This window comes from Gymnoscopelus microlampas (genome assembly GCF_963454915.1).
Source record: "Gymnoscopelus microlampas genome assembly, chromosome: 6".
NCBI lineage: Eukaryota > Metazoa > Chordata > Actinopteri > Myctophiformes > Myctophidae > Gymnoscopelus > Gymnoscopelus microlampas.
The window spans coordinates 58813482-58839108 of NC_139943.1; the positions used below are offsets into that span (position 1 = coordinate 58813482).

Below are 25627 nucleotides of genomic sequence, written 5' to 3' on the forward strand. Positions count from 1 at the left end.
CAAATAGCCGAAGTATATTTGAGGCTGAAGTGGTTAATGTATGTTTTGAAGTAATAATCAAAATCTACAAAATAACAAGTAACTAAAGTAAAAAATACAGTATTTGCCTCTGATCTAATGGAGTAGAAGTAAAAGTAGTGCACATCGTAAATACTCAAGTAGATAAAAAAAAAAAACCTCAACATTGTACTTGAGTACAGTTGAGTACAGTTACTTTGCACCACTGCCTGACAGTCACACTTCACTCAGCATGCTAACTTTCCAGGGAGAGAAAGGCTGTAGGCTAGTTTCTATTAGCTTGGAAACACCTCTGATGATGTCACTGGTAGGCAGGTTTCACAGAGTGAGTAGACAGACATGGTGGCATCCTATAATGAGCATTAGTGAGGACCAATTATATTATTATAAAAATATATAAACTTATTTGACCAGGATCACCCAGGGCTGTATACTTGGTTGAGTGCATGATAAGAGGCTCTATGCACAGCAGCCATATTATAACTTCCTTCACAGGTGTTACCAATGATACTAATGAAGGCTCTGTTCCGTTTAGTGTAGCACAGTGGTTTCCACGACCCCCATAACTCTCAGAGTTACACCCCAACTGTAGACCCACTGGTGTAACAGAGTGTTTCCAGTGAGCCAACATGCACAACATCAGCACCCTGACTCTGTTTGACCAGAATGGAACAGAGCCTTCATTAGTATTATTGGTAACACCTGTGAATTTCTTCATAATATGGCTGCTGTGAGCCTGTGAATAGAGCCTAGTATGATACATGTAAGTTGTGCTCATGTGTTCCTGAGCACATTATGAAGAAGCAGTGGTGGAAAAATTACTCAAATGTATTACTTAACTAAAAGTATCAATACCGCAATGTAGAAGTACTCTGTTAGGGCACGGTCACGCCGCACTTTTATTTTACCTCTGGGGCGGAATCTGCCAATGCTTTGTCAATGCAAATGCGTGGATTCATGGCAAAAATGCGCAAGACCATGAATCCACGCATTTGCATAAAAAGCATTGGCAGATTCCGCCCAGAGTGCGGTGGGACCATGGATGCCGTTACAAGAAAAAGTCCGGAATTCAAAATGTACTAAAAATACAAAAGTATTGGTATCAAAATGTACTTAAAGTACCAAAAGTAAAAGTACTTAAATGTTTGAAAATAGCAGATCTACAACGCGACGCGTTTATTTTCAAATAGCCTATGTATAAAATAGGGCTTAAGTGGTTAATGTGTGTTTTATAATGTAATACTTTATATTTGCGAAGTAACTAGTAACTAAAGTTTTCAAATCATTGTCGTGGAGTAAAAGTACAATATTTGCCTCTGAGATGTAGTGGAGTAGAAGTAAAAGTATAGGCAATTGGAAATACTCCAGTAAAGTAAAAGTACCTCAAAACTGTACTTGAGCACAGTACCTGAGTAAATGTACTTAGTTACTTTACACCACTGTGAAGAGGTCTCTGAGTGGATGCAAAATGGATACAGAAATTGTTTGTACATAAAGGTGAGTTGTGTGTCCTCCATGTGTCTCCTGTAGGTCAGGTGCTGTCGGTGGACAGCTACGCTTCACTGTGGAAGGTGGACGGCCCCACAGAGGACTGTGTGGAGCCTGAGCTCACTGTTGCTGAGAGCTGTGGAGACAAGGTACAACCAGTGGTGGAAGAACTACTCCCATATTTTACTTAAGTAAAAGTAGCACTACCAAATCATAAAAATACTCTGTTAGGGCGCGCTCTCACCAAAAGTTGGCTGGCCGCTGTTAAACGCAGGTTGTGCGCGGCCACAGTTTTTTGCAGCCAGTGGATTCTAGAAAAACGCTGTGACGCACCTGTCACTCACATTCAAGACCGTCCCCGTAGCCCGCACCGCCACTAGACACTAGCCACTAGACAAAAAAAATGTCTTTGCACTTTCACACTTGGGGTTCGTACATCTATACACATTCAGATTTAAAATATAAAGTACTTACCCCATGGCCACGGATGTTACAATCATGTACGGACCCTCATAAGTATCCGTATCTTCCGTATTGTTCAATAAAAAGCATTTTAATCCAATCAGTGGTCATTTTCTCCGTATGCTTTCAACTGCGCGACCCTAGCGGTTAAGAGGTGTATTGCACTGTTGGTACATTATAAAATGGCCACCAATCGGATTAAAATGCTTTTTATTGAACAATACGGAAGATACGGGTACTTATGAGGGCCCGTACATGATTGTAAAATCCGTGGCCATGGGGTAAGCACTTTATATTTTAAATCTGAATGTGTATGTAGATGTACGAACCCCAAGTGCACAAATCATAAAGTCCTGGGTGAGATGCAACAGCTACAACCAGTTGGTCCATGAGAGCACCAAGTTGCTTCCTGAGTCTTGGGACGGTCCGCCTTCGACTCACCCGATTGGACAGAGGGGGAAAATCAGCTCCTGCCTCCAGCAGTTTTATGCTTCTTCGTGTAGAGCGGATAAACGCAAGGTCTGCGCGATAAGCGGAAAAATCTGCTCTTGCGTGAATCCACGCATTTGCATTGACAAAGCATTGGCAGATTCTGCCCCAGAGGTAAAATAAAAGTGCGGTGGGAGCGCGCCCTTACAAGTAAAAGGCCTGTGTTCAAAATGTTACTTGAGTAAAAGTACAAAAGTATTGGCATCATAATATACTTAAAGTACTAAAAGTAAAAGTACTAAAATGTTTGAAAATATCCAATCTACAAACTCACAATGCGTTGCGATGCGACGCGTTGTGAGCTTGTAGATCTGCTATTTTCTAATATTATATGTATAAAATAGGGCTGTAGTTAATGTATGTTTTATAATATAATAATTTATATCTGCAAAGTAACTAGTAACTAAAGTTTTCAAATAATTGTAGTGGAGTAAAAGTACAATATTTGCCTCTGAGATGTAGTGGAGTAGAAGTAAAAGTATTGAAAATTGGAAATACTCTGGTAAAGTAAAAAATCCGCAAAAGTGTACTTAAGTACAGTACTTGAGTAAATGTACTTAGTTATTTTACACCACTGAATTCCATCATAAAACATAATCATGAGTCTTGGTAGAATGCTTTGAGATTGATTGATTGATTGATTGATTGATTGATTGATTGACTGGCTCGTTGCAGGACTTTTGTGACCGGATCTTCTCCAGCGTTCCGTTCCGTGACTGCGCAGGCCGCCTGGATGCAGAGGCGTTCAGTAAAGCCTGCATGGCTGACCTGTGTCACTGTGATAAGACCTCACACTCCTTCTGCCTCTGCAAGACCGTCTCAGAGTTCTCCAGACAGTGTGTCCACGCGGGGGGGCGGCCACAGCAGTGGAGGACTCCCGAGTTCTGTGGTAAGTATAGTGTTGGGATCTGTTAGGATTTTAACATCCACAAGCTCACAACACATCAAAACATTTTGTGAGCCTGTAGATCGACTGAAAGTGGTTAATAATATAATAATATCTATTAGAACATTTGGCACTTTTTCATAAAAAAAATAATATGGGTCAAAACCATAGACTGTATAAAAGAGATGGACAAAGTGACACCCCCATATTCTGCAGATCATAAATTAAGCCTATTTTTCAACTATTTCAAATCCGCCATCTTTATTATATAGCAAAAACAACCGGAAATCAATCGCTAAATGAATGCTATTGGTAGCTTGTCAATCAAGAGCGGGGGCGGGAAATTAATGCTATTGGTTGTATAGCTTGTCAATCAAATCATCCCACCCCTCCTAGAGCATAACCTACTTTATCGTCAATTTTAAAATAAATGGGACCATAATTTACCAAAACGCATATGATTGAAAGAAAACTTTAAACTAGCGACTGGAAGCATATAGTATTTATGACAATGTTTATTAAGGTAAGAAAATCAAGTCTAAAGTTTGTCAAAAACCCACCCACTTGCATTGAGAAAAAATCTTTCTGACACCAGCAGGGGTAAAACAACAAAACTACAGGCCATTCACATGAACTGTCACTTGAACTCCTAAATGGACCTGGAAGCTGCACCCTTGGTCAAAACATCAGTAATAGGCTCTATTCACAGCAGCCATATTATCACTTCCTTCACAGGTGTTACCAATGATACTAATGAAGGCTCTGTTCCATTTAGTCTAGCACAGTGGTTTCCACGACCCCCATAACTCTGAGAGTGTACACACCTGTAAGGGGCCATTTGGAAGCCCATGAGGGTCCCTGGACCACAACTGTAGACCCACTGGTGTAACAGAGTGTTTCCAGTGAGCCAACATGCACAATACCAGCACCCTGACTCTGTTTGACCAGAATGGAACAGAGCCTTCATTAGTATCATTGGTAACACCTGTGAATGTCTTCATAATATGGCTGCTGTGAATAGAGCCTATGGGACTCTCAAAAAAAGATTGGCATCAGACCCAAAAATCTGGCATTAGTCTGGCTCTATTGTACACTCCAGCTAACATACACACACATACAGATTGCTGTCAGGTGGAAACCTTGTACATCCAAAATCATTCTTTTTTTTGGTATCATTTTTTCTACATTTTAAAATAGTGAAAATAGCAGCTCTTGTAGATCTGCTATTTTCACTACTTTTGACACTGAAGTCGGGCATTCATTTACAACAAAACATAAAAAAGTCTGTCTTGTTTTTTGGAACAGAGAGGAAGTGTCCGTACAACATGGAGTTTCAGGAGTGTGGAAGTCCCTGTCCTGACACGTGCTCCAACCCCCAGGCCAGCTACACCTGTGACAACCACTGTCTGGATGGGTGCTACTGTCCTGCTGGTACGCACGCACGCACGTGAATTTTCTTTGTAATTATTTGAAAATTCTTTCCCCAAAAATCTTCTTGGTTTCAATCCGAACACTCACGGGTCATTCTGTCGTCCTCAGGAACTGTGTTTGATGACATTAAGCAGAGCGGTTGTGTTCCCGTGGCTCAGTGCTCATGTCAACACGACGGCAAGTTTTACAGCGCTGGGGAATCCTACACTGTCAACTGCAGGACATGGTGAGAACAGATTTTTTTCTAAATGCAGATTGGCAATTTTTTTTTTCCATTCGGCCTGTCAGGTTTGCCTCAAACTCCCACTGCCGTGCCACGACGACTGTAGTCATTAGGGGTAGTCAAATTGGGGTCGAGGGACCCTCATGGTTCCTTAAGGGGGTTCCAAATTAGCCTGGGACCAGACGAATCTGCGAGTGCAAAAAAAAATTGCACTCTGCGATTTGGGTCTGGCACCGCTCCATAGAGAATCCATTTCCTGTTCCAGGAGACGTGGGGAACCAATCAGGGCTCAGTATTCGAATATGGGAGACTGTAAATGGTAGTTGGTTGTAGGTCTAACCAATTGCGTCGAGGGCTATTGTTTTGATCCCGCCCCTTGGGAAGAAAAACGTCCTCATGGAAGCACCAGACTCATATCCACGCAGTGATATAGTCTAGCTACGCCAGGCTAGTTCCAAATGCAAATGGAACCACCTCTAAAATGATAAATAAATAGATAAATAACATATTGACAAAAATGGTCAAACATTGGCCAAATTATCAAATATTACCTAAGAAAGAGGCAAACATTTTAACAATATTTATCTGTGGAACCGAGTCAAACTAAATGTTATGGCTCAACTCGTATCATAGGCTCTATTCACAGCAGCCATATTATCACTTCCTTCACAGGTGTTACCAATGATACTAATGAAGGCTCTGTTCCATTTAGTCTAGCACAGTGGTTTCCACGACACCCATAACTCTGAGAGTGTACAAATGGAACCAAATGGACCCTTACGGCCATCTGGAAGCCCAACTGTAGACCCACTGGTGCAACAGAGTGTTTCCAGTCGGGCAACATGCACAATATCAGCACCCTGACTCTGTTTGACCAGAATGGAACAGAGCCTTCATTAGTATCATTGATAACACCTGTGAATGATGTCTTCATAATATGGCTGCTGTGAATAGAGCCTATTCCAAGTGCTTGTCAGGGTGGGGGTGTCCGCAGTGTAAACATGATTATTTGAAACACTGTACGAATAGGGTTGTGTGTGTGTATCAACACAAAGTGTGTGTCTCGCAGTGTGTGTGAGGGAGGTCAGTGGAGCTGTAAGGAAGAGAACTGTCCAGGAACCTGCTCTGTGGAGGGAGGAGCTCATGTCAACACCTTTGATGGTAAAACCTACACCTTTCATGGAGACTGCTCCTACGTACTGGCCAAGGTGAGTCTCCACATGTTACAAACTGTCTTTCAGTCTCACACACACACACACACACACACACACACACACACACACACACACACACACACACACACACACACACACACACACACACACACACACACACACACACACACAGGCCTAAAACTCTGCTTTACACAGTTGTTTATGACAGAGGTTCTCAACCAGTGGTCCGGGGACCACCAGTGGTCCTTGGGGGGTACCAGGGGATCCCCAGCTAAATTAGTTCACCAAAAATAGAAGATATATAAGCTCATAGCCAGTTTTTGCCGCATTATGAGCTTGTAGATCTGCTATTTTTGAAAGATCTTGAAAATGTGTGCATATCTTTGAATATATATACTTTTTTAAAGCGAGCATTTTTATCTCAAGTCTTTGCTTCCGGGGGTCCCTGGCACAAAACATTTTCAGATGGGGGTCCGCGGGCCAAATGTATATCAATGTAAAAAACAGAAGCTACTTTCCATAGGTACATACAGGGGATGCAAGTCATTCTGTATCAGAACCAATTTTGTATTCTTGTTGAGAAGATTGTGTGTGTGTGTGTGTGTGTGTGTGTGTGTGTGTGTGTGTGTGTGTGTGTGTGTGTGTGTGTGTGTGTGTGTGTGTGTGTGTGTGTGTGTGTGTGTGTGTGTGTGTGTGTGTGCAGGGACGTGCACAGATAGACTCTAGGTGGTGCTAGAGCACCTGCCCTTTGCCCTCTTGACCAGAAGTGCCCTTTTTTTTAAGTTTACAGCAGGGGTCTTCAACAGGGGGTCCGGGACCCCTAGGGGGTCCTCAGAGTTACTACAGGGGGTCCGCCAAATCTTTATGATATGATTTTTCTTTTTACCTTAACCACTCGAAACCTAGCATCCCTTTTCTGAGGAGAACTTTAGCCAAAAATAGCAGATCTACAAGCCACGAGGCGTTGTAGGCTTGTAGATCGGCTATTTTTGGCAAAGAGGTATAGGTGACGTTGAAGACCCCTAGTTTACAGTATGTAGCCCATGGTGACATCGATCAATTCTGGATTAAAAGCTTCTAATATATTAACAATTCCCCAAAATGTGCGTTGCAATTTTCTTCTATAAATGTGTGTGTGTGTGTGACTGTAACGCACGTTGTAGAGCTCTATGGATAAAGGTGCTAGAAATGCAGCCGATTTAAATCAACTTCCATCTGAATTGTTGAAGATGATCTCTCTGTTCAGTCTACATTGAGGATGGAGAGGGCTATGTTTTACACTTACCTGTATCTCCGTCCAGGGGGACACTTTGCATATACTGTTGGGCGGGAAACCTCTTATCTCCATATTTTCGTAAATCAATGCCCTATTACTTCGTCATTCTATCACACAAAAGTAGCAAAAATAGCCGATCTACAAGCTCAAAATGTGTCGCTGCGGCACGTTTTGAGCTTGTAGATCTACTATTTTAGAATTGGAATAATGAAAAGCAACATTTTTATTTAAATTCAAATGCATTTAGTTATACTTATGTTAACTTTATGAACTTAAATACAAATGCATTGGACATAAAAAAAAGACAATAAGATTGTATTAGCATACTAGTCATTAAGCTACTAATATAGACTAAGGTAATTAAAGAGGGCCATGTTTACATGTCGATATTAACCTGCATTAAAGGTGGGGGCCGCATGTGGCCCCCGGGCCGCCAGTTGCCCATGTTCAGTCTACAAGCTATAGCTCAAGCTTAAACTTAAATGATATGCAAACATAAATGACTGGTGGTTTGACTGGTGTGAAAGAGGAAACTCTGTGTTCACTTCCTTGTACTCTTAAGGATTAGTGTGTTGTCACCTATTAGTATTTTTTGTCACTTTGCTTCCTTCTAGCCAGATAGTTGACTTGTTAGAATAATTTCTCAGGTTTTTGCTCTCTGCAATCAAATAATCCAAAGACTGTTTATCATGTCTACATACTCTAGGTCAATTTGATACATTTCACACTATTTTGACACAATGATTGATGGTTAGTGGGCAAAATGGATCCCTACGGGTCTGTAACTCTGAGAGTGTTCACATGGAAGAGTTAAACAATTGAGAATGGGGGGGGGGGGGGGGGGGTCCAGGGGGTCCCCAGCAAAATGTGTTAATACAAGCATCACAATCATTGTAACCACTTGCACATGCATGTAGGCTACAGTCAGTGTTGCCAGATTCTGTGAGAGAAACAAGCAACCAGGTCGAGGAAAACCAGCCCTAAAGAAGCGAAGTATGGGCCACACGAGCACTTTAACATATACATCAGCTATTTGAAAATAGCAGATCTACAAGCTCACAACGCGTCGCGATGCGACGCGTTGTGAGCTTGTAGATCGGTATACATTGGTATAAAAATGTGCAGATCTACAAGCTCACAGTGTGGTCACTTGGTGACGCGCTGGGGGGCTCCTCGGCACGAAAACATTCTGAGAACCACTGGTGTGGCTGGTCGTCTGAATGGCAGCAGATCTTGGAACATTTTGTAGGAAAACATGAACGCTGTGAGGAGGAAGGAGGAAGTTCACACAAAGCCATGAATGTTCTGGGTCTTAAAACGGCTCCCCGTTGCACAAATCACTGTTGACCCTTCTTAAGCGTGGAGTCTGTGTATGAGAGAAAGTGTCAGGTTCTAGGACTGATTGATTGATTGATTGATTGATTACATGACTTTATTTGTTGTATTGTGAGGGTGGGGCTTTCTCTTAGTGGGAGACAGTTCCAATTTAAGCATCAATTTACAATGTACAATTGAGGCATTTAGCAGACGCTCTTTATCCAGATCGAAAGCAAGGAAAACACGAGGTAGTACATCAAATGCATTGAAATAGTAATGTAGGATCATAGGTAAACCAAGAACCTATAATCAGTCTAATATCAAAACAATCTATGATCTGTTCATTGAAACTATCCACACCAGGGCCAGACTGGGACCAAAATTCAGCCCTGGCGTTTTGGGTGGTGGGGTGCGTTTTTTCAACGGGGGGGGGGGGGGGGGGGGGTGACTGTTTCAGCCCAGCACCTAGGCTGCACATGAACTGCAGCCGCACTGAGGCCACTGCTGGAAGGCATCCCAGCCCAAACATTAACGTAACTAATAATTGGGCCGCGCGACCCGGAAATGACCGTAATAATCATAAAACGGGAGCAAAAATGTTTTTCTGTTAAAAAATTGCAGATATACAAGCTCATAGCTATATTTAATATATATATATTTTCAAAGCGACCATTTCTAACTCAAATCTTTGCCTCTGGGGGTCCCTGGAACAACATGTTTTGAGACTGGGGTCCGCAGCCAAATAATACATCATTTTGGGGGTCCTTGACATGAAAAAGTGTGAGAACCACTGATCTAGTGGAGGTTATTTTGTGTGCATTCTGCACATAAAACAGCTGGAGCCTTTTCAAGCTCTTGATGAAAAAATAAATCACAGATTTGAACCAATAGGCCTTATCTCAAAAATAGTGAATGCTTGTAGAGTGTAGATTTTTTATTTTTGTCATTATGTTTGGTTAAGATAATGAAAAATAGAATATGCTGTTTGCTGTAGTATTCATCCCCTTTCACTTTGACAAACGTCAATAGGCTCTATGCACAGCAGCCATATTGGAAAGAAATACGGGTCCATTTGGTTCCATTTGTACTCTCTCAGAGTTATGGGGGTTCTTGAAAATAAGACAACCACTATGCCACACTAAATGGAACAGAGCCTTAATTAGTATCATTGGTAACAGCTGTTGGCCCAATTCATTCCCAATATGGCTGCTGTGCATAGAGCCTATTCAGTTTGTCTCCAAAGTGTGTGCACTGTAGCAGGGTGATTAGACTAGCATTGTGTCCATACAATTTACGATTTACAATTTACAAGTTAAGCATTTAGCAGACGCTCTTAATCCAGAGCAATTTACAGTAAGCAAGGCAAACAGGACGTAATACATCAAATTCATAGAAATAGTAATCTAGGATCATCGGTAAACCAAGAACCTACACTCAGTTTAAACAATAATCTGTACATTTAAAGAGCTGGTGCCATGTTTTTGCACTTTTTCTGTTTTTCATGTGTCTATGAGGTTGATAGAACTTCATTAAGGCTTTATTTGGATTATTTGGAGTTTCTTCCTGGAGGCTGAAATCTTGAGGGTCAAACGTGCCAATAGAGAAACAGCCCTTTAGTGACATCACAGAGCCCCCAAAAAACATACCCTCCCCCTCATTATCATAACACAACAGGTGTGGGCATGAGGAGGAGGAGGGACTAGGACAGGTGGGTGGTGCTAAGGTGGTGGAGGAGGTGCTAAGGTGAGAACCAGGCATACTTAATGAACTGGAGGCGTGTCCACATAAAAACATTTTTTTTGACAATTTCTGTACACTTTTTTTTTTTAAAAAAATCCTTACATAATAATAATAATACCTTATGATCAAGTTTTAGGGTTGAAAAATATCATGGCACTCCATCTTTAAACCATACACACTATAGGATGCCAGGTCTTCAAATGAACCTGGCATCTTTCTACATAACATGCTATCTAAATTACATTTTAGCCTTTGCATGGTCGTCAAGGCTAGGTCAAGTGTTACGGGCTAAGGCGTCTGAAGAGGTGAGTCTTCAGATTACGGTGCAAGATTGGGAGTGAGTTTGCAGTTCTAACTGCAATGGGGAGTTTGTTACACAGTTTGGGAACCAGAAGGGTGAAGAGTCTGGGACGTGTGGAGCGTTGTCCTGAATGTTTTAGCAAAGGTTCCGACAGCTTCCCTTTGATAGCTGATCTAAGTGAGCGGGAGGGGTTGTAGGGTTGGATCAGGTTTGATAGATACGTGAAAAATATGTCCAAATGGTGTGTGTTGCAGCAGTGTGTTCAGACTAACATTGTGACCATATTGTGTGTGTTGCAGCAGTGTGTTCAGACTAACATTGTGACCATATTGTGTGTGTTGCAGCAGTGTGTTCAGACTAACACTGTGACCATATTGTGTGTGTTACAGCAATGTGAGGGACAGTCCCAGTTCACCGTGTTGGGAGAACTGGTTAAATGTGGGCTGGGAGAGCATGAGACCTGCCTACGATCTGTCACCCTGGCCCTGTTCAACAAAACCACTGTAAGAGACACGCACGCACGCACGCACGCACGCACGCACGCACGCACGCACGCACGCACACACAAACAGTGGCGTACCCACCATAGAGGCAGGCGGCCGCCTGCCCAACACCATCACCTGTACTCACCTGGCATAAAAGGGTCTCACAGTAACTACAGGGGCTACACAACAGTACCAGCCTTGGGTCAAATAATGATTTGCATGTGTTTATTCGTAGTAGGAGTGGGGTTATCCTCTTGCACAGTACAGTGAGTGCCAGACGGTTAAGACTAGAAGCGCTATGCACAGTGGCCATTGGGGCCTTACTTGGTGTTACCAATTAGGCTACACACTAGTTAAGGCTCTGTTCCATTCTGGTCAAACAGAGTTAGTTATTAGTCTGGAATCTCTGTGTGGAACCTGCATTTCCGAGGGGCATATTAAAAACATGCCTCTGGTGATAAACCCGCCCCATATTTGCATTCTGGGCACTGATTGGTCCCTCACAACTTCGGAGGGAGAGAAATCCATTCTCTATTTTTTGCAATGGCAGATTTGTCTGGAACCAGGCTAAAACAGTCAGGGTGCTGATATTGAGCATGTTGGCTCACTGGAAACACTCTGTACACCAGGTACCCTCATGGTTCCTTGAGGGGGTTCCAAATGGCCCCTTACGGGTGTATGACTCTGAGAGTGTACAAATGGAACCAAATGGACCCGTAAGGGTCATTGGTAACACACATGAAAGAGGCCCGATTTCTTTCCTATATGGCTGCTGTGCACAGAGCCTGCTGCTGTATGGCAAATCCCCCCAGTAGCCTTAAGTTATGGATGGATGGTACATGATGGATGGTTATGGATGGGTGGTACATGTACATGGATGGATGGTACATGATGGATGGTTATGGATGGGTGGTACATGTACATGGATGGATGGTACATGATGAACAGCCTGTGTTTCTACCGGTCCACACAGGTGATGAGGGTCCAGGCAGGAGGACAGGTCTATGTCAACCAGATTCTGTCACATCTCCCACTGTTCACATGTGAGTTACACAACTACACCTTTCACACTATAGATTACTGGAATTCAGTGGTGGAAAGTAACTAAGTATAGTTATATAAGTACTGTACTTAAGTACAATTTTGAGGTATTTTTACTTCATTGGAGTATTCCCAGTTTCAGTACTTTCTACTCCACTAGTACATCTCAGAGGCAAATATTGTACTTTTACTCCACTGCAATTCTTTGAAAACTTTAGTTACTAGTACTTTTTAGACTCTGATTATTATCGCAAAACAAACCACTTCAACCCTATATACATTTCGACTATTTTCAAAAGATGTTTTATACATTTTGAGCTTGTGAAATGGGACATTATGCATAATGAGTACTTTAACTTTTGTACTTTAAGTATATTTTGATACCAATACTTTTGTACTTTCACTCCAGTATTTTTTTTTATTCTGGACTTTCACTTAACAGTGTATTTCTACAATGCAGTATTGATACTTTTACTTAAGTAAAACATGTGAGTACTTTTTCCACCACTGCTGGAATTGAAATATCCTCAAACTGTCTGAGTCCCAGACAGTCTCAGGTTAAAGACACTTAAACTTAAACAGTCTCAGTAGGATATATAGTCTCAGGTTAAACACACTAAAACTTAAACAGTCTCAGTAGGATATAGTCTCAGGTTAAACACCCTAAAACTTAAACAGTCTCAGTAGGATATATAGTCTCAGGTAAAACACACTAAAACTTAAACAGTTTCAGTAGGATATATAGTCTCACTCTCAGGTTAAATACACTAAAACTTAAACAGTCTCAGTAGGATATATAGTCTCAGGTTAAACACACTTAAACTTAAACAGTCTCAGTAGAATATATAGTCTCAGGTTAAACACCCTAAAACTTAAACAGTCTCAGTAGGATATATAGTCTCAGGTAAAACACACTAAAACTTAAACAGTTTCAGTAGGATATATAGTCTCACTCTCACTCCCTTGCTCCCCCCCCCCCCCCTTGTGCAGCGGAGCTGACCGTCTTCCAGCCATCCTCCTTCTACATACTGATAAAGACCAGGGTGGGTCTGGAGGTATTGGTCTTACTGACACCCATCATGCAGGTCTTCATCACTGCCTCGGCCAGCCTCCGCGGAACCACCTGTGGTATGTCACAACTGTCCAATGTCTGTTTAAATGCCTTCACTGTAGGGCTTCCTATTCCCTCTGTTAAAATGTCTTCACTGTGAGGTACCCTATTCTGTCTGTGTCTTTTGAAATGTCTTCACTGTGGCTTCCTATTCCTTCTGTTAAAATGGCTTCACTGTAGAGCTTCCTTATTCCTTCTGTTAAAATGTCTTCACTGTGAGGTTTCCTATTCTGTCTGTGTCTTTTGAAATGACTTCACTGTGGCTTCCTATTCATTCTGTTAAAATGTCTCCACTGTAGAGCTTCCTTATTCCTTCTGTTAAAATGTCTTCACTGTAGGGCTTCCTTATTCCTTCTGTTAAAATGACTTCACTGTAGGGTTTCCTATTCCTTGTGTCTGTCCAAATGTCTTCACTGTAGGGTTTCATATTCCTTGTGTCTGTCCAAATGACTTCACTGTAGGGTTTCCTATTCCGTCTGTCTGTTATAATGTCAATGACACTTCTCTGTCTGTTCAAACAGCAGTTCCCAAACGTTTGTTAACTATGCCCAGTTAAGCATATCAAACTGGGGGTTGAGAGTCACTGTCCACTGCTGAGGGCTCATTGATTGCCTGGTATTTTAGTTTCTTTGAGGCACTGCATTGTTCTCTCCAGACTGTACCTATCTATGTGGTTATTTATAAACTGACTCGTGACCCCCCCCCCCCCCCCCCCCCCCCCCTGCAGGTCTGTGTGGGAACTTCAACGATGTGATGGCTGACGACTTCAAGGTGATGAGCGGGCTGGTGGAGGGCACTGCTGTGGCATTCGCCAACACCTGGAAGACCATGGCTTCATGCCCAGACGTCAAGACCCGCTTCGGAAACCCATGCAACCAGGGCATCACCAATGGTATACAACTTCTAATACCTCTCCATTAAGACGGGGAACGCATCTCTGTCATTTTCGATTTTTAGCTATAGCCTGTAAAAGGGGTGATGCAACTTTGATGATGGAGAGAGCCACTATATTTCCAAACTCACTCCAGAGGGCCACATTGCAATATACTGGTCGGGCAGACAGACTCTCGTATTTTAATTTTTTTTTCTTAAATTAATGCCATACTTCGCCATTCTATGCCACACAAAAGTAGCAAAAATAGACGATCTACAAGCTCGAAACGTGTCCAGTGCAACGCATTTCGAGCTTGTAGATCTGCTATTTTTGAATTGGAATCCTAATTCTTTTTGCTATTTTTTTTTTTATTGGAATCCTGAAAAGTAAAATGTTTTATTTCATTTCAAATGCATTTAGTTATACGGTAGTTATGTAAATTGTATTAACTTAAATACAAATACATTGGACATAAAGTTACTAGTTACTTTGCAGATATAAATTATTATATTATGAAACACACATTAACAACTTCAGCCCTATTTTATACATAGGCTATTTGAAAATAGCCGATCTACAAGCTCACAACGCGTCTCATCGCGACGCGTTGTGAGCTTGTACATCTGCTATTTTCAAACATTTTTGTACTTTTACTTTTGGTACTTTAAGTACATTTTGATGCCAATACTTTTGTACATTTACTCAAGTAACATTTTGAACACAGGCCTTTTACTTGTATTTCTACACTGTGGTATTGTTACTTTTACTTAAAGGGGCTACACCATGAATTTAAAAAATATATATTATATATAAATATTGCCCCCTAATACGTTTTAAACAGGTTGTAAGCCTAAAAAACATCCAGATATTTTTTGTCACAATCTGACTGTCTGTCATTCCAAGCTTTTTCAGCTGCAATACCAAAACGTCCTATTGGGCAGGGGGGAGCTACTGAGCAATTCTGTCTGGCCATCGTCAATGCAAAATCAGTGCAAGTGACATCACTTGCACAGCCATTCTGAAATGGCCTGTTCAGACACGCCCATTCAGGAAATCCATGAAATGAGCATGAATGACTGAATGTTAAAAAAAAAAAAAAAAATTGGGTACAAGAGACACTGGGGAGCCCAAAAAATACTAAAAACCTAAAAAAAAAATGAAATTCATGATGTAGCCCCTTTAAGTAAAATATCTGAGTACTTTTTCCGCCTGGTTAAGCAGGGACTGTACATGTGGAAGGATGATTGTTATTGCTTTAACATGTAAACTTTATGATTTTGCGAGACATAATATGCTAAACAGTTGTTAAAAAGTTACATAGTGCTGCTTTCAAGTTCCAATTTTCCAAAGGTGGTATTTTAATCATGTCTAATATTTCATAACAGCTGTTGTGTTTTGTGTGTTTCAGCGAATTTTGCGTCTTACTGGTGTTCCAAACTGACGGACCCCAAAGGAGTGTTTTCCCCCTGTCACTCTTCTATCAGCGCTGACATTTATAAAGATGTGGGTTACACACACACACACACACACACACACACACACACACACACACACACACACACACACACACACACACACACACACACACACACACACACACACACACACACACAAAACACACGCACGCACGCACGCACGCACACATTATTAACCTTTTTTTTTATTGAATACTTTATTAGTGACACGTGGTACAGTAAGACATTAAGGCTAAAAGGATAGCACAAAAAGTCCCAGGGACTCGTTTCCATTGTGGTCCTATGTATTCAATTCATCAAAATAGCATACAAAATGTACACAATAATAATACATCAACAAATACAAACGCTATGTGTGAAAAAGAGACGGGAAAATGACAGTTACTCCCCCTTGTGGTCTCCTGATAGATGTTTGTTTCAGGCCAATAGGTTCTATGCACAGCAGCCATATTATCACTTCCTTCACAGGTGTTACCAATGATACTAATGAAGGCTCTGTTCCATTTAGTGTAGCCCAGTGTACAAATGGAACCAAATGGACCCTTACGGGTCCATTTGGTTCCATTTGTACACTCTCAGAGTTACACACCTGTGAGGGGCCATTTGGAAGCCCATGAGGGTCCCCGGACCGTAGACCCACTGGTGTAACAGAGTGTTTCCAGTGCACGATATCAGCACCCTGACTCTGTTTGACCAGAATGGAACAGAGCCTTCATTAGTATCATTGGTAACACCTGTGAATGTCTTCATAATATGGCTGCAGTGAATAGAGCCTATTTGGAAAGAAACCAGTGATTCACATCCTATGTGATTCAAGACCTATGTTTAAGAATGTTTAAATAAACAAGCCCAATGAGAACAACACAAATCTATTCCTAGTAAATTGTGTGTGTGTGTGTGTGTGTGTGTGTGTGTGAGTGAGTGTGTGTCTGCGTGTGCGTGTGTGTGAGTGTGTGTGTGTGTGTGTGTGTGTGTGTGTGTGTGTGTGTGTGTGTGTGTGTGTGTGTGTGTGTGTGTGTGTGTGTGTGTGTGTGTGTGTGTGTGTGTGTTAACCCCTTTCTGCTCGTGCGTTGACAGAACTGCATGTATGACAGCTGTAACTGTGAGAAGAGTGAGGACTGCATGTGTGCAGCGGTGGCCGCATACGTACACGCATGTTCTGTGGCAGAAATACAACTCACCGGCTGGAGAGACAACATGTGTAGTACGTACACACGCACGCACGCACACACACGCACACACACTTGTACAGTTGCATTACTAGTGAGGACATCAACATCTTAAGACAGATATTTTATCAATGCCATTTTTACAATGGCATTGGTATTTAGGCCTAGGCCTAATGCCGAAAATATTAGATCTATAGACCGGCTATGTGTATCGGTTGATACACGGTTGTGTACCGATCCGATTCCCAAAAGAAAAAACTTTAATAATTGTTAAATTAAAGTGCAGCTACAAGTTAGTAAAATATGACTGTAAATGAAATATCATCATGTGATAAATGACCTGGTATCGGAATGGCATAGACTGGCATACTCAGCGATACCGATACCAGCATTTTAGGCAGTGTTGGCAGCTTTACCGATACACCGATCACACCGATATACCGATCACAATGTGTTATACATTTGAAAACTTGAAATGGGACATTCTGCATAACGAGTGCTTTCTACTTTTGGTACTTTAACTACATTTTGATACCAACACTCAAGTACATTTTGAATTCCGGACTTTCACTCGTAACAGAGTATTTCTACATTGCAGTGTTGATACTTTTACTTGAGTAAAGCAATACTTTTTCTCCGCCCCTTGCAGATAAGTACACCACGTCGTGCCCAGAGAGGACGGTGTACAGCTACAACATGACAACGTGCGGGCGGACGTGCCACTCCCTCGGCCAGGCTGACCGGTCGTGCCAGGGCAGAGCACTGCCCGTGGACGGCTGTGGCTGCGCCGAGGGCACCTATCTGAACCACGAGGGCCACTGTGTGCCCAGCGCCCAATGTTTCTGTTACCTTGGGGACACCGTCATCCCGCCCGGACAGACCGTCACCAGAGACGGATCCACATGGTATAAACACACTGTCATACGCACACACACACACACCCATAACCAGTGGTGTAAAGTAACTAAGTACATTTACTCAAGTACTGTAATTAAGTAAAATGTTTAGGTATTTTTACTTCACCGGAGCATTTCTAATTGTCTCCGCCAGGCCGAAAGGCATGGCGAGAGAGCATGTTTTACCCCCTGTCCGTCCGTCCGTCCAGCTAATCTCTGGCACCGTTGGCTTGATCGCAGCGAAACTGTGCACACACACTCCCTGGATGCCAATTAAGAACCTCTGACCTAAAATGTTCACATGGGCCTGTTATAGCGTCACCAGGAGGCCATGAACCCAGCGTCCGATTGCGGTAAAACTTTGACACACATTCGCACTTCGTTGAGGAACAAATGCCACCCTTCTAACATTGCCCTATTATAGCGCCACCAGGAGGCAGATTTTTGCAACTCTTCTCTTTTTTATATTACTCCAACACATTTTGTCCAAACATCATGCAAATCGGTACATATTATCTCTATAGTCAAGTGATCAAGATGGTTCCGTCCGATTTTTCCAATTCCATCGTGATTGGCGAATTCCGAACATTGCTGGCCCACAACAACTACTCCACTACGATTATTTGAAAACGTTAGTTACAAGTAATCAGATATAAATGATTACATTATAAAACATAAATTAACTACTTTAGCCCCATTTTATACTACCTAGGATATGTAAAAATAGCCGATAATATTTTTACTTGACTGTATTCTCATGGGCTACACTAAATAAATAAATGTGAGCTTGTGTGCTGTGGGGCACTGATTTACGAAATAAAACAAATTAAAAAACATAAAAAGGTATCCCATGGGCTACACAAACAATCTTAGCAGAAAATAGCCAATAGGCTCTATTCACAGCAGCCATATTATGAAGACATTCACAGGTTTTACCAATGATACTAATGAAGGCTCTGCTCCATTCTGGTCAAACAGAGTCAGGGTGCTGATATTGTGCATGTTGGCCGACTGGAAACACTCTGTTACACCAGTGGGTCTACAGTTGGGGTCCAAAGGTGGAACAAAGGTTGTGTGGAAAAAAGGAACAAAGGTTCCACTGGATCCAAAAGTAAAAGTACAAAAGTATTGGTATCAAAATGTACTTAAAGTGCCAAAAGTAGAAAGTACTTATTATGCAGAATGTCCCATTTCACAAGTGTTCAAATGTATAGAAATCTTTTGAAAATAGCAGATCTACAAGCTCACGATGCGTCGCAAAGGGACACGTTGTGAGTTAAGTGTTAAGTTAAGTGATTAATGCATGTTTGTTTTGTAATAAAGATACCAATCTACAAAGTAACTAGTAGAGTAGAAGTAAAAGTACAGGAAATTGGAAGTACTCCAGTAAAGTAAAAGTACATACAAATTGTACTTAAGTAGCCTACAATACTTGAGTACATGTACTTAGTTACTTTACACCACTGCTAAAGATTGATCATTCACCAAGTCAGCTCATTCCTATACATTTTCTTACAGCATCTGCAGAGCAGGAGTTCTCAAATGTCACGGCAGGACCAACCCCATAGAAGGTACAGTAGGTTTTGCAACATAACAATGGTACACTAGGTGCATACTCCAATACATGCAGCAAGCACTGCAGTACTTCAGGCCAGTGTTGGAAAAAGTACTCAAATTCTTTACTTAAGTAAAAGTACCAAAACTGCATTATAGAAATACTCTGTTACAAATAAAAGTTCAGAATAAAAAAAATACTTAAAAGTACAAAAGTATTGGCATCAAAATGTACTGGAAGTACCAAAAGTAAAAGTACTAAACTGTTTGAAAATAGCCGATCTACAAGCTCACAACGCGTCGCAATGCGACACGCTGTGGACTTATAGATGGGCTATTTTCAAATAGCCTATCTATGTTTCATAATATTACATTACATTACATTACATTACATTACAGTCATTTAGCAGACGCTTTTATCCAAAGCGACTTACAATAATGTATATCTGAAAAGTAACTAGTAACTAAAGTTTTCAAATAATTGTAGTGGAGTGAGTACAATATTTGGATCCGAGATGTAGTGGAGTAGAAGTAAAAGTACTGGAAATTGGAAATACTCAAGTAAAGTACAAATATCTCAAAATTGTACTTAAGTACAGTACTTAAGTAAGTGTACTTAGTTACTTTCCACCACTGCTTCAGGCAGACCACCTAGTCCAGCTCCAACAACTCTAATATAATTATCATCTGCAAACACTCCACCTGATCCAGTTCTGTGTTATTGATCGTATCGATGAATTGATCATAATAGGGTTGAGCAGGTGAAAATTTGTGAAAAGCTTTCAATATGTATTTTTGAAAGCGAACATTTGTAACTCAAATCTTTGCTTCTGGGGGTCCCTGAAACAACGTTTCGAGATAGGGGTCCATGGCCGAATACATATTGTCATTTTGGGGGTCCTTGACATGAAAAAGTTTGAGAACCACTGGTTTAAGCTGCTATTAATGTTAACTTTGATGAGGGTGAACCTGACTTAATTTTGACCATTGAAACACTATTTTCTTACATGTAGGATTGCCAAAAAGATAGATTAAAGTGTTGAAATTGAAGTCTATATATTGTTGGTTGCCTGGTGGCAATTGTCAAGTGTTTCATGGTAAGTCACAGTGTCAGTCGTTCTCAAAGTGGGGTTCGAGGACCTCAGGGGGGAGTAGAAGTGGATGTGGTGGTTGTATTTGGTGTATAAATGTGAGAACATAGCTCATTCTGGTTGTAATGGATGTGGTGGTTGTATTTGGTGCATAGATGTGAGAACATAGCTCATGCTGGTTGTAATGGATGTGGTGGTTGTATTTGGTGTACAGATGTGAGAACATGTACATCTCCCATGGTTTACTTTGACTGCTCCACCGCTGCTCCTGGTGCCACTGGAACCGAATGTCAGAAGAGCTGTAACACTCTGGACATGAACTGTGTAAGTACACACACGCACACACACACACACGCAATTGGCCTTAACGATTGGGGGGGGGACAAAAGGGGTAAAATAATTGACTACTCTAAAGTAAAATGAATGAATGAATACATAAATAGTAAGTGCTGTGCTGTGTGTTTCCACAGGTGAGTACAGGCTGCTCGTCAGGCTGCATATGTCCCAGTGGGCTGGTGTCCGATGGGAAGGGAGGCTGCATTACAGAGACCACCTGCCCCTGTGTGCACAACGGAAAGACCTACCAACCTGGAGAGACTCTGACTGTAGGATGTAACACCTGGTATGTCTCTGTAATACACACACACACACACACACACACACACACACACACACACACACACACACACACACACACACACACACACACACACACACACACACACACACACACACACACACACACAGACAGACAGACAGACAGACAGACAGACAGACAGACAGACAGACAGACAGACAGACAGACAGACAGACAGACAGACAGACAGACAGACACACCTACCAACATTTTTCAAGGTTTAAAAGAAAACCACAACGTTTTTTAACTTTCTATTCTTTCTAATAGTGCATTTATATTATCATTCAAATCAAAGTGTTTGCCAATTATTTGGGGGCCCACTGTGAACAAGCACTGCAAGCCTTACCCTTACAAGCCTCGGACCACAGGTTAGAATCACTGTTACGGACAACGTATGAATGAATTATTGCCAGTGGTGTAAACCTGTACTTCAGTACACTTTTAAGGATTTTTTACTTTACTGGAGTATTTCCCATTTTCAATGGGACATTCTGCATGATGAGTATTTTTACTTTTGGTACTTTAAAACATTGCATGCCAATCGCGTAAATCTACGCAAACCTAAATAAAGCCGCAGCGTGCCAATCGCGTAGCCTACGCGAAGTGGTCTTTTTTTTTTTCTCTCTCGCAGTGACACATTTCATTGTAGCACACCCGGATACGGAAATGACGTCAATCAAAGATTTTCGTTCCCATCTGCTGCCGCTCTAAAGCTTCCGCTAAATCGCCATTATCTCGGTGTTGTTTTTCTCCAGTTCTTGCCGAGGCCAGAAGTTCACGTGCACCAACAACCAGTGTGACGCCACCTGTGGAATCTACGGCGACGGGCACTACATCACGTTTGACGACAAGAGGTTCGAGTTCAACGGGATGTGTGAATACACACTGCTGCAGGTACACACACAAGCACACACACACTGTGAATACACAGGTGCACACACTGACATGAACGAAGATACAATCAACAATCAACATGAAAAGGTTTTGAGCACCATTGATATAGAAACATAGGTTTTTTTTAAACTGTTGTAGAAGACATTTTTTTGAATCAGCCTCATGTCTGAATGGGTTAATGTTCCTTAATGTTCTATAATGTTCTGTAATGTTCTTTAATGTTCCGCAATGTTCTATAATGTTCCTTAATGTTCTGTAATGTTCTGTAATGTTCTTTAATGTTCCTTAATGTTCCTCAATGTTCACTAATGTACCCTCATGTTCCCTAATGATCCCTAATGTTTTCTAATGTTCTGCCTCAGGACTACTGTGGCAGTCAGCAGGCCAGTGGGAGCTTCAGGGTGATCACTGAGAACGTTCCCTGTGGAACCACAGGAACCACCTGCTCCAAGTCCATCAAGATCTTCCTGGGGGTAAAAATATAACTTATGACAACTCACACTATTACAGCTGCAGGGGTAATACTAGAGGGTTCAGGAAGCAAACACTTAACTTTTAAAAGCTCAACCAAAAGAAAACGTACCCTACCTTTAATACAAATTCAAAATAAAGTTGGACACTTTTTTTGTTTTAAGTTACCAAACCTGCCTTCCAATGATGTCACTGATAGGCAGATTTATGAACTCCTCTGAGACAAAGCATAAGTAGACAGAGATGGTGATCTTATAATGAACATTAGTGCGGACGAATATGAAGATAAGGTTGAGCATATGTAAAGTGCACCTGAATGATACAGGTTTTTTTGGGGCCGCTATTGATATTTGGGGCGTAAATCAATTACAATACCAGCACTGTTCTGCAAACAGTGTTGATTTCGTCAACTAAAACTATAACGAAAAATGTTCGACTACCTTTTTTTACTGACGAAAAAAAAAGAAAAGTGCTATGCTAAAATTCTAAAATGGTAGTGAGGGACAAGTGAAGAAGAGATCCAGTAGAACTAAAAGACAAATCATTTAAACTTGGTTACGCTCTGAAAATAGCAGATCTACAAGCTCACAACGCGTCGCGCTGAGATGCGTTGTGAGCTTGTAGATCAGCTATTTTCAGCATGCAACCAAGTACAAAATCAGCCATTATGACGCCATCAATGCACCACCAAAATACATTTTAGTCGACTACATCAACTGTAGATTTAATACGTGGCTAAATATATAATATATATTTGGTTGACAATATAGTATTGTCAACCAAAAACTTTAAAAAATGCAGGTGACCAAAATAAGACTAAAACTATATGGAATTTGATTCAAAAGCCTATGACTAAAACTGAATCAAAATTTGCTGTCAAAATCAACACTATCTTTAACCCATTTCTTTTTCAACCTACACATTGTGATGGACGTTGAATGTGAACTCTCTCTCTCTCCTCCAGGCGAGTGAGTTCCAGCTGACCGATGGAGGATACAAGGTGGTGAAGGGAAGCAGCAACATGTTTCCATCTCAGATCCGTAAGATGGGAATGTACCTGGTTCTGACCATCCAACCTGGACTGGTGCTCATGTGGGACCAGAAAACCAGCCTCTTCATCAAACTCGGCCCCAAGTACCAGGTACACAACACTGTCTTCTCTTCATAGCAGTGGTTCTCAAACCGTGGGTGATTTTTATATAAATGACAGTGGTGGAAGAAGTACTCAAATATTTTACTTAAGTAAAAGTAGCAATACCACAACATGAAAATACTCTGTTACAAGTAAAAGGCCTGTGTTCAAACTGTGACTTGAGTAAAAGTACAAAAGTATTGGCATCAAAATATACTTAAAGTACCAAAAGTAAAAGTACAACATAGAAAATAGCAGATCTACAAGGTCACACTGTGAGCTTATAGATCGGCTATTTTCAAATAGCCTAGGTATAACATGGGACTAAATGGTTAATTAATGTTTTGTAATATAACAATTTATATCTGCAAAGTAAATAGTAACTAAAGTTTTCAAATAATTGTAGTGGAGTAAAAGTACAATATGTGCCTCTGAGATGTAGTGGAGTAAAAGTAAAAGTATTGAAAATTGGAAATATTCCAGTAAAGTAAAGATTGTACTGAAGTACTTCAGTAAATGTACTTAGTTACTTTACACCACTGATAAATTACTTACCCTTCTATCTTCCAATTTGGTCTTTAAAAAAAAGCTTTGTGTGCTTTTTTTCAGCCTTCAGCCATATATTTACTGTCAAATGCAACAACAAGAAAGACATTGGGCCGGATGCATAAAGGGATTTGCGACCATATTTTGTACGTACCGGCATTTAGGACAAGTCGTACATATCCACCTGATGCATAAAGATTTTTTGGTCTGTGTTTTGTGCATCAGGTGCGCACGTTCTCAGGTCAGCCCCGAGGCTGGCGTACCAGGGCTGAAATGTGCGTATGTCTTTAGAATGCTTTATTCTTCATGCCAAAATCTATTACAACAGTGGCAAACCTCAAATAAAATATATATGTGCCCAACATTTGTCAACACATATATATAAAAAAAAAAAAAAATGTCAAACGATGTATTGCTTAGACATGTAGATAGATTCCACCGCTTTTTATTTATTTTCTAGGCTATGAGTCGCATTTAGAGCTGAAAAGGTCCCTCAGTGTGTTTGCCAGCGGGCCATCTCAGCCAAAGTGTCACGTAATAATGAAAATAGGCTATCATGCCTTAATGAGACTGCGGAGGGACTGACGCACCTCAGTGTCCGTTCCGCGGTATTAATTTGTAGGCTAATAGTCTACTGTAGGCTACTCTACTGTATATTGATCACATGAACGCCACACACAACAGCCTAATAAATATTACCATCTGATGAGGAAACTGATAGTGGATGAAAGCTGTGTCCAGAAGATCTATTCCCCATTCCGACGTAGGACAGTGATATATTAATCAAAAAATAACTAATTTAATCAATAAGTAATCAATAAGCTCTGGTCCATAATCGGATAGCAGTGTTCCACTTGGATGCTGGATTTCATAATCTTTTTACCTTGGTAAAGGGTCAGGTGTGCGGTCTGTGTGGGAACTACGATGGTAACAGCAAGAATGACTTCACGACGCGTAGCTCAGAGACCGTGGTGGACGCCGTGGCGTTCGGTAACAGCTGGAAGGTGTCGGCTTCCTGTCCCGACGCCGTGCTGACCAGCAACCCCTGCTCAGCCAATCCCTACCGGGCAGCCTGGGCCCAGAAGCAGTGTAGCATCATCAACAGTGACACCTTCCAGGCCTGCCACTCTATGGTAAAACTGTGATAGCAACGCACGCACACACGCACGCCCGCACACACACACACACACACACACACACACACACACACACACACACACACACACACACACGTATACGAGTTATGCATTATGTCTTGACTTGAGTCGTTTGAGTTCAGAAACAACATGTCACCACAACATGAGACGCGACTGTATATTACATATTAATGTACAGTACGTGCATTATACATTTATCATAATGAGTTCAAAACGTATGTATGGCTACAGAAATGCAAACTCTAAGTGCATCACACAATTTGAAGAGAGCATTAACACTCCAATTGT

The 25627-nt window shown here is 41.4% G+C and overlaps 1 protein-coding gene across 2 annotated transcripts in view; it reads left to right on the forward strand.

Annotated features, from left to right (window-relative positions):
• The window catches only part of LOC311047696 (uncharacterized protein), a 79336-nt gene that overhangs the window by 7561 nt on the left and 46148 nt on the right, over positions 1-25627 (forward strand). For both annotated transcript variants that reach the window (XM_084060496.1, XM_084060497.1), the window contains exons 6-24: positions 1549-1655; positions 3133-3346; positions 4649-4774; positions 4883-5000; positions 6067-6205; positions 11196-11309; positions 12265-12334; positions 13323-13460; positions 14171-14335; positions 15726-15820; positions 16870-16996; positions 17611-17866; positions 19376-19428; positions 20717-20826; positions 20973-21124; positions 21895-22033; positions 22396-22506; positions 23469-23645; positions 25076-25315. In XM_084060496.1, coding sequence (XP_083916622.1) covers positions 1549-1655; positions 3133-3346; positions 4649-4774; positions 4883-5000; positions 6067-6205; positions 11196-11309; positions 12265-12334; positions 13323-13460; positions 14171-14335; positions 15726-15820; positions 16870-16996; positions 17611-17866; positions 19376-19428; positions 20717-20826; positions 20973-21124; positions 21895-22033; positions 22396-22506; positions 23469-23645; positions 25076-25315 — 2651 coding nt within the window. The remainder of the gene's footprint in view (positions 1-1548; positions 1656-3132; positions 3347-4648; positions 4775-4882; positions 5001-6066; positions 6206-11195; positions 11310-12264; positions 12335-13322; positions 13461-14170; positions 14336-15725; positions 15821-16869; positions 16997-17610; positions 17867-19375; positions 19429-20716; positions 20827-20972; positions 21125-21894; positions 22034-22395; positions 22507-23468; positions 23646-25075; positions 25316-25627) is intronic.